The sequence below is a fragment of the Sardina pilchardus genome, chromosome 9, assembly GCF_963854185.1.
Source record: "Sardina pilchardus chromosome 9, fSarPil1.1, whole genome shotgun sequence".
Classification (NCBI taxonomy): domain Eukaryota; kingdom Metazoa; phylum Chordata; class Actinopteri; order Clupeiformes; family Clupeidae; genus Sardina; species Sardina pilchardus.
In genome coordinates this window covers 13,840,494-13,850,493 of record NC_085002.1, presented here as the reverse complement: position 1 = coordinate 13,850,493, position 10,000 = coordinate 13,840,494, and the positions used below count along the sequence as shown (strand labels likewise).

Here is a 10,000-nt window from a genome sequence, read left to right as displayed (position 1 = left end):
TAAAGAAAAACTGAGTGCATTTGGTGAAAGAGGTAGTGGAGTGCTCATTTCCTACTGGAAATGGTTTTGGGATAAACAGGCAGTTGGTATGGTTACACAGAGGCTAGGAGGAAACATCTCTCTCTCTCTCTCTCTCTCTCTCTCTCTGTGTGCTAAAAACAGGCCTGGAGAACTAGCAGTGACAGCCTCTTATATGTGTATGTGTGTGTGTGTGTGTGTGTATGTGTGTGTGTGTGTGTGTGTGTGTGTGTGTGTGTGTGTGTGTGTGTTCTGTTATTTTTCAATCCAGACCCCAGGGGCTAGAGGAGGTGGGGAAAAAAAAGGTTGATGGAGGAATAGTATGCAAAACCCCCCTCACGCCTGTCATTCCTGCACGCTCCATCTCCCCTGGTGCCTTTAAGCATAAAGAGGGCCTTATCAGAGGCCAGTATCAGCCGCTGCCTCTGCTCCGACACCAGCCCTCCAGTGTTGGCCTACACTCACACTCGTGCTGTTTCATCAATATGTACGACTAAAAAAAACCTCCCTTAATCAGAGCCAAATCTGTAAATCCTCAATATGGCAACATGCCTATGAGCCCCCCCACCCCACCCCCCCAATACCCTTATCCCTTTACCCCAACAAACACCCCCCACCCCACCCCCATGCATCCCACGCACACGTCCTCTTCGACAACAGATTATATTAGGATTGAAATCTTGCCCTGTCCTCAACGGGGGGATTTCTCCCCTCCCAACGCCCCCCCCCCCTCTCTCTCTCTTTTAATGTGCCCAAATCGCAGTGAGATTGGAGTGTAATCCTCTGTGAGTGACACAGCTCTTCTCTCAGCCTGCGTCCCAGTCGGCTCCTTCTGCTCGCCTGGTGAAAAAAGGCATGCTTCCCTGGGGGGGGAGCCTCCACAGGGCTGGGGGTAGCAGTGGGTGGTTTGGGGGGGGGGGGTATTGGCGGGTTAACTAATCCACTGGTTGGCAACCACGGCAACAGGCAGGCCCCCAGGTCCCGCAGCTGGGCGCTGGATGTTGATGCGTCGGTCCAGATGTTACAAATGGAACACTTTTAGGTGGAGCTGTCGCCGCAGAATAGCTGAGCATCGATCTACTCTTAAAAGCCACCCCTCAGCTACGTCTGTCACTCGCAATGACCTACTTCTCCCACTGATCAGGAACAAAAGAGGTAGCATGAGATACAGGAAGAGAGGGAGAGGAGGAGGAGAGAGAGAGAGAGAGGGAGAGACAGATATAGGAAAAGAGAGAGGGAGAGGAAGTGACTGAGACATGTGGGGGGGAGGGGTGCGCGCTGTCGTCTTCTATTCACTCTATTATCTCTTCGTGATGTTTCTTTTCACTACAAAACGCCCATGGAAAAAAACGCAACAAAAGACGTGAAAGAGTGCTTAATACGTGGAAACGACAGCCTAATGGCCAGATGACAGACAGGCAGGGAGAGGGAGAGGAACTAGTGATGGAGAAAAACGCTGTTTGGCGTTTTGATGGCTCCCAATTAACGCGAGGGGGTTATCGCCAGTGTCCGTTTGGCGAGTAGTCCTCCTTTTCACGATGATGGTTCCCTTTTTCGCGTCTCGACATGTCTGCCACATCGATTCATCGACCGAGCGCTGCGGAAGTGGGCGCCGCAGAGTGACGCAGATTCCTTTGAATTAACCACAATTCACATAGTCAGAAAATCAACCAAGGTCAAGGGAGGATTCAATTAATGCAGCATTATGGGTGTGGGGTGTGTGTGTGTGTGTGGAGTGTGTGTGAAAAAAGAAGTTCCATTGTACTGCAGTTCACAGATGACATTTAAACAGACTGCACTCCAACATAATGCCATTTTTCTCCATTTGATCGCCGATGGTCCGTTGGCAAAGCGACGGCCGCTGGCGGGGGAGAGAGAGAGGGAGCGAGAAAGAGAGAGTGAGAGAGAAAGGGACAGAGGGAGAGAAAAAGAGAGACTGATGGAGAGAGAAAGGAAAATGGAGAGAGTGCACTAAAGAGAGAGAGAGACAGAGAGAGAGAGAGAGATAGAGAGAGAGAGAGAGATAGAGAGAGAGAGAGAGAGAGAGAGAGGGAGAGAGAGAGAGCGCGAGCGAGCGAGAGAGAGAAAAAAAAATGCTAGGGGATTTAGGTCCTTATGGTTGGCCTTATGAAAGGGAAATGAGTATCTGCTGGGCTTGAAGGGGGAAAAAACCCTGTCTGCGCAAGGGGGTAGCCTGCCATTACCCATTCAGCCTCCTTCTCTCACACACACACACACACACTTTATCTCCACCTCTTGAACTAAGGAGGGAAGAGGAAGAGAGGGAGAGAGGGCGAGAGGAAGAACGGGAGGGGAAGTGAGAGAGTGAGAAAGAGAGATACTGAGTTGCACACTTCGTGACACCGGAGCCACTCCCGAGCAGTGGCATCTCTTGCTCACACGCTCTCGCTAAAAACAACCAAGTCCAAACACTTCATCTGCATGGAGACCTCAGCACAGACACCCCTGCCGCCCCCTCCTGAACTCCTAAGTAAACTCATTTGGGCTCATTAGGTCCCCCCCACACACACACACCATCCCCCGGCCGCTTCCCAGGATCATCTGGCTAACGGCGAGATGCCTGGCTCTTCTCGGATGTTCTGATTACGTGATACGTACATCGTGTCGCCCCAGGAATTTCCTCGCCGAGGGCATCAGAGCGAGTGCTGTGGGGGTGCTTACCTGCTTATAGGACACGAACACCGGTCGGCTGAAGATGATCCACTCCACCACCTTGCTGCAGGGTGGGGTGGTGAGTGACCCGATGTAGCGGTAGTAACTCCCCAATTGCGAAGGCAGCAGGTCCCTCAAAATGAATGGCTCCAGAAATGTCTCTTTCTCTGTTGGAGAAAGAAGCAGAAAGAAAATCATGAGTTCACCATTTTTCATTAACCCGGCCTGCATGTTCTGTAAGTGCAAGTGTGCAGTTGGCTAGCTCGTGTTAGCCCAAAAAAATATACACAGTTACAGAGTAGCACTTTCTCGATGTCAAAAAAAAAAAGAAAATCATTACTTCACCATTCTTTTTTTCCCTGCCACGGTTCAAGCGCACAGTGTACAGACAGCTTGTGTTAGCAGCCACTCAAAGAGTTAAAGGCATTAGCCAGAGCACTGAATGTGCCCTCATCAAATCCCCTATGACAAGCCTTTGATGCATTATAGCCAAATGGAGAGTTAGTTCCCCATTAATGACCACAGTCTTTACAGAAGCTGGGGCAGAATTCTGGGCTGCCGTTCGGCACTGAAGCCAAGCTAAAAGGTCCCCTGGCGGACATGGCCAAGATTTAGATGAACTCTCCTCTTTGAAGCTGACCAATCTGCCTGCCCACAAAATCTGTAGATTTCCCCCCAAATAATCCTGTTGTGATTGCAACGGTTATCAGTCAAATGATTGCCCAACACATGGCTGGCTTGGATTTATGATGAAAAAGAGCAAAGGCTGTATTAAAGGATTAGACCTTTTTTTATTATTATTATTTTGGAGACACAATGTGATTTCTCTCCCCACAAGACAAAATCAAGATAGCTCTGCTGTAGAAACCGAGGATGGGTGATAGGCAGCAAAGGAGAACAGAAAAAAAAAGCAACAACAAAAAAAAGAAAATGAAAGATAAATGACTCTAAAACCAAATCTATGTAAACCCACTGCATATTTTCAGATAGGAACTACAAAGAACATTTTCAGAATAGATGATGGAGCGAAATGGAGCTTAGCGTGAGAGAGAACACTGGCAACGCATCAGATGGAAAGTCAATACACATCACACGTGAGGATTACTGTCTGTGCTAGACAGACTCCTGAACTACACATGGGAGCTCTACCTGCCCCATTTGCTACCACCTTGCTGTATATATATATACTATATATTCGACCTTGGAAATACAATAATACTAATAATATTAACAATAATAATAAATGTAATTGAAAAAAAAATGCAAAGTCAGTAGAGCTAGGGTTGACTTCAAAGCTCCCTGGAAAAATGCTGAATCAATGAACTTGTAATTCGCTGTGTGAAGGGAGAGAGAGGGGAGCTCATTCCGGCTGTGTCGCCTGAGACATTTGGGAGAAGGCGACGGTTCAGTGGGTGAACAATGCCTCTGTGCTGATACGGGGTGCACAAAAGGGAGCAAACATTTATTCGAGAGCAAGACGCCGTGCCACGACCGTACCGTCAATGGGGCTCTCATTACCGACATGCGCCCTGAGATTTCCATCTCCTCCCAAAACAACAACAACAACACACGCACGCACACGCACACACACACAAAAAAAAACAATTCACAAGAAGTGCTCAATGCCATCAAGTAAGGCCTCGCTTCGCCACGCGCAAAGAGACGCTGAATTGCAGAACAGCTTCTGTGGGTCCCTATCAAAACTCCTTTTTTTAATTGCCAATGTATAGCGGAAGAGTACAGGACCGTATATCTCGTGCTAAGTAATTGCTTTCCACTGAAACTAATCATATCTCGTCGAGGGGGCTGAAATAAAATTGACAAAAGAGCACGGACGCGTACACATGCCATAACTTACTTCTACTCCCTCTTCTCCGTGTCAACCCTGCAGGGATGTGGAACATTAAGCAAATCAATTCCTTCAGCATCCTCTAGGGCTTCCGAGCTCTTCAGCTGTGTGCTCGCTAGTAATTACAAGCAGGGCCTTTCGCATTTAGAAGCTGTACCAGAGGCCGTTTATAAGCACCAATTCGGCGGTTAGGCTCTTTGAGTGCCAAGAAAATAAACCAGAAAAAAAAAAAAAAAAACGTGAAGTGGAGGACAGAATATGTTACTCTTTCCTTTTATTTTTGGACTTTTTCGGCGCAGTGCTGAGACTTTTTCTTTTTCTGTTGTGTCCACAGGAAGTGTCGCTTAGGGGGGGAAGGGGGGGGGACACAGGGGCTAATGACGCTTGTAGCTGCAGGGTGGCGCAGCGCTGGGTGGCATCGAAGTGAATCGCTGACTCTGAATCACATCGCCAGGGGGGCTGGTGGGTGGGGATGGCGGGGGTTGGTGAGTAAGACTGGGTGCGAGCAGCGCGCTCCACTCGTCCTCTCCACTATGCCGGCCTCTGTCCAGGTCTGCGGGGGTCGACTGTGCTCCCCACACAGCAGCAGATGCTACTGTAGCGCCTGAGGGCTGGAGCTGGGCCTTTGATAAGGGGACGCTGTACTGTAAGTCACTGGCTGGTGCGGCTAGATAAGCAGACGCTGAGGGAGGGGGGAGGGAGGGGGGGAGCATATGTGCAATAATCAATGACTGCTCATCCACATACTGTGCCATGCATGCGAACAAAACACAAGCATGGATTTTTGATTAAAGATTAAGATTACGGAGGGGGGGGGGGGGGGGGGGGGGGCTTTCCCAACGGGTCATGTCGTGGACATGTGTGTGGGGACTGCACTGGGGCTTAAGTCGAATCACTACATCCTCAGCCAGACAGGATATCTGCTTAAAGCCAAAAAGACGTAAACGGACACACACACACACACACACACACACACACACACATTTCTTTTCCACTCACTCACACACACATATCCTCACACAGTCACACTCCCATGTTTCATCTTGCCAAGTGTCTCTCAATATGTGACTTTGCACTTAGAACGTGTCCCAGCCCTTAACGTGTAATTAAATATTAAGAGTAAGTAACTTAATGGATGATTACTTAACAAGACAGCCCTTTCCTTCCTGTGCTCCCGGGAATTTTAAAAGAGACCGCACAAGCGCGAGCCGAAGCGCGAGTCAACAGCCGTGCTGCAATTAAGCGGGCGTCTTTCAAGAGCCGGGGCGCTTTGTACGAGTCCCTCAAAACCAGTGGGGTTGGCATCGCCTGGTCCTTTCATACTGATGCTGCCTGCCTGCGACTTTCTTGTCTGAAGAGTGGGACTCTGTGCGAGCGTGTTTCCTTCTGCTTCATTTGTGCGTGTTGTGTTATGTGTGTGTGTCTGTGTTTGTGTATGCATGAGAGAGAAGGAGAGACAGAGACCGAGAGAGAAAGGGAGATACAGAGGGAACGAGAGATGGAGAAAGTGCATAAGCAAGTGTATTTGATTTTTCTTAGCCTTGCTCAATCTGGACCATAATTCATTATCAAGTTGTATACCCCCTCCGCTCCCCCCCTCATCATCTTCCTCTTGCGCAGGAATCATCTCCCAGCTCTAGTTACACATGTTGTAAACAATATCACATTAACCATCATATCATAGCGTCCTTGGGTTTCTGCTTGGACCAATTAGGGCTCTGGCGGATGGCTGACGACATGGAGCCTCAGGTCTGGCAGCATCTCGGCATTTCACAGCTACTTCATCATTCTCCAGCCCAGACCACGGGATGAGATGAGTCAAAGACTGGGGATTTTAATCAAAGGCCATCAGTTGCCTTTAAGCCATGTATCTAAAGCTGGCATTTACGCTAGATTTATTGGGGCCAGAGACAGAGAGAAAACACACACACACACACACACACAAAACTTCCCTATCTCTCACATGAACACACAACGGCATCCACAATCTACACAGGCACACGCATTATTAAGATAGCCAAACAATTAGAGGTATTATTCATTTGTGGCCTGGTAGAGAGATATCTTTTCCCCCAGCTCAATGTGGGTTTAATATCACACACGATCCATCACCACATCACAGACCTCTCCATGTGCACTCCTGCCCACAGCAACGGGAATTCATTTGAGCCGGCCTGGGATGAAAACCCAAACAAGCACACACACACCTGCCTCCACTGCTTCCAGAGTCGTTGGATAGGCCGAACAGCCCCCTCTTATTTCAGAGCATTTCCTGAACAGATGACTTGAGTGGAACAGAGTAGAAGGTCGTTTTTTTTTTTTTTTTTGTTCAGCTATTCGGAACACGCTGTTTAAAAACGTTCTCATACCACCGATAACAAAAGAAATCTGAATTGTCTGGAATCCTCCATCCCCACAAATTGTTTGGAGTCATCCGCCCCTGTCTGACCCTTAAAAAAGTAATAAAAGGCTATTTTCACATGGAGACGCATGACGAGTCAATCACACATCTCAACAGGAGGCATAGATCCCAGACAGATGACACTGGCACTTCAAAGTGACAATTTCCAGAGTGCAAGTCCCCCGTGACAGAGAGCTCTTCTTTTCCTAACAGCTTACTTTGTGTCTGATAACTAGCAGGACATTTCAGAATCATTTTTTTACACTTTGTGTTTTCAAGGCCAGAGGTGATTCAAAATAAAGGCGGAGTTCTGAGACGGTATACGATAAACGATGATTTGGATCATGGATGATGTTTTCATTGTCTTTTTCGCGTCGGAGTTAATTAGACAAGGGTGTAACTTTTTCGATGGACTTGTTTAATCTAGGAGGTAGCGGCAGTACAGTGGTGTGGGCTGTGGGCTTGCAGGGTGTTGAACCGGGCGATGATTTGATTTCTTCACCTCTCTCGGTGAGCGGGAGGCTAAATGAGGCGATGGTGGCGGGTGTGTGGGGATGGAGAGGAGTTACAGTACAGCTAGACTCACCGTGATGGACCACTCCTCGGAGGCCATGGATGATGGGGTCCACAGCTGGATTGTCCTTCATACCCACCTGCAGAAAGAGAGAGAGACAGAGAGAGAGAGAGAGAGAGAGAGAGAGAGAGAGAGAGAGAGAGAGAGAGATGGGGAGAGAGGGAGAGAGAGAATGCTGGTGAGACTCACATTAACACGTCAGGGACGGGCTGAGATTTCTTTTCTGCCCTGTGTGAAAGAGAGTGTAGCGCCTCGTCTTCGGCGCCCGTGTATGTGTGAGAGAGAAGGGTTTATTTTCAATATTGATCGAGGGAGAGAGTTTGCACTTGGAAGAGAGGGAGCTGGAGAAATAACTTCAAAACCGAGTAAGACAGCTCAATGATGAGAGGTTCAAGGAGAAACATTATTTTTCATGGCTCTATTGGACTCAAAACTCAGATCCAATCCTTTATGTTGGTGCAGCTTGCAAAACAATGTACAAACACTATGATGTACCGCGCTGGATTTGAAATAAAACTGTCTGCTTTTATTAAACCTCTCTGTTTAACCGCCCGATCTTTACGGATCACACCGAGGATGAGTGTGGCCAGCTGCATGCCAAAAGCCTACAGGCAGCGAAGGAGGCTAGCAGGTCTGAAAATTCAAAAAATGAGACGGTCTGACTTTGTCTCTGGAATACGGAGAGGCTACATGAAAAACAAAACAGCAATTGATCCCACCCAGTTCAGTTCCCTCAGGCCTGTTAAAACAACAACAAAGTCAGAGGGAGAAAAGCTTTTTTCTGTTGATGCTACTGCACACATGGAGAGCCAGGTGTTGCACTATGTAGCTTTGGTGGAATAGAATAGACAAGTTACTCGTTGCCGCAAGCCGCACATTGAAAGATGATGCTAAAAGGGTGCCCCCGTGTGCTTGGAAAGTGACGACCAGGGGTAAATAAAAACTGTCCTGTGATGGGGTTCTACAGCGGAGATATTTCCGCTTGCAAGCGCTCCCCTCCCCTGTAGGCTGGCTGGAACTGCTGGAGACGAGGTCTGATAAGGAGGACTCCTGGGCACCGGCCTGTTGGACTGGGGGTGAGTCCGGGCCGGGGCCGTGCCGGACCCAGATCTCACCAGTACTACATGCAGCTGGGATGAGAAAGTGTTGTGGGTAGAGGGGGTGTGGGTGTTTGAAGGGGTTGTGGGGAGCTCCCCCCCCAAACACACACACACACACACACACACACACACACACACACACACACACACACACACACACACACACACACACACACACACACACACACACACACACACACACACACACACACACACACACACACACACACACCATCATCCCTGGTCTCTGAATCATGCTAATACTTCTAGCTGCCCGCGGGCCCCCAACCGCAGCTTCCACTAGAGTGCCCGTTCAGCGGGTCCACTTTGGCGATGGGCCGCACGCCAGGGCGGAGCAGCAAATCTTTCGTCGGGGGCTTTTGAGGGATCTTGCGCGAAAGATGGGCCCGGCCTGCCCTTCAGCAGTCCAAGAGATGAAACAGAATTACGGATCGGGCGCCTCTGGAGGGAGTGCTTTTGCTGCCGACGATCAGTGGGCCTCGGCACTTCTACAAAAAGGGGAACGGAGGAAGGAGGACGGGCAGTGAGCGCGATCGCCTAACGGCACTTCTGACTCGACACAGGCCCTCCAGGCCGAGGCGTGATGTGGAGCAACTTTGTGCGCGAGGAACAAAGACCCACCACATTGGTACTGCAGCCTCCTTTGAGTAACCTGGCATATAACAGACCACCACAGTGGGGAACAACACTGATTTAAAAACAACTGTTTTTATATATACAGTGAGGAGAAAATGTATTTGATACCATGCTAAAGTTGCCTAAAAAGAGGAATATAAAATCGTCATTTGACAATTGATCTTAATGTCTTAATTCAAAAATTGAGTAAAAATAAAACCGCTAAGTACGCCAATTTTCTTTGTGATGGAAGAATGTTTCGTAAATAAATAAATGTTCTTCCTAAATGCTAGGGGGAAGTAAGTATTTGACCCCCAATGTAACCCTATGGGAATTCAACACATAGGGTTAACATAGGGGCGGGCAGATTTTTATTTTTTAAGGCCAGCTATTTTATGGATTCAGGATATTATGCATCCTGATAAAGTTCCCTTGGCCGTTGGAATTAAGATAGCCCCACATCATTACATACCTTTCACCATAGCTAGAGATTGGCATGGTGCTTTTTCCAGTAGGCCTATTAGCCTGTTTGATGCTCATTGAGCTCAATGCAAATCAAACAGGCTAATAGGCCTACTGGAAAAAGCACCATGCCAATCTCTAGCTATGGTGAAGGGTATGTGATGATGTGGGGCTATTTTAATTTCAAAGGCCAAGGGAAATTTATCGGGATGCATAATATCCTAGATCCATGAAATAGCTGGCCTTTAAAAATAAAAATCTGCCTGCCCCTATGTTAACCCTATGTG

At 48.3% G+C, this 10,000-nt stretch overlaps 1 protein-coding gene across 1 annotated transcript in view; it reads right to left on the bottom strand.

Moving 5' to 3' along the window:
* The window catches only part of ptprga (protein tyrosine phosphatase receptor type Ga), a 182,130-nt gene that overhangs the window by 45,071 nt on the left and 127,059 nt on the right, over nucleotides 1-10,000 (bottom strand). Inside the window, exons 6-7 of the mRNA XM_062545872.1 lie at nucleotides 7,528-7,594; nucleotides 2,701-2,858 (exon numbers count right to left, since the gene is read on the bottom strand). Coding sequence (XP_062401856.1) covers nucleotides 2,701-2,858; nucleotides 7,528-7,594 — 225 coding nt within the window. The remainder of the gene's footprint in view (nucleotides 1-2,700; nucleotides 2,859-7,527; nucleotides 7,595-10,000) is intronic.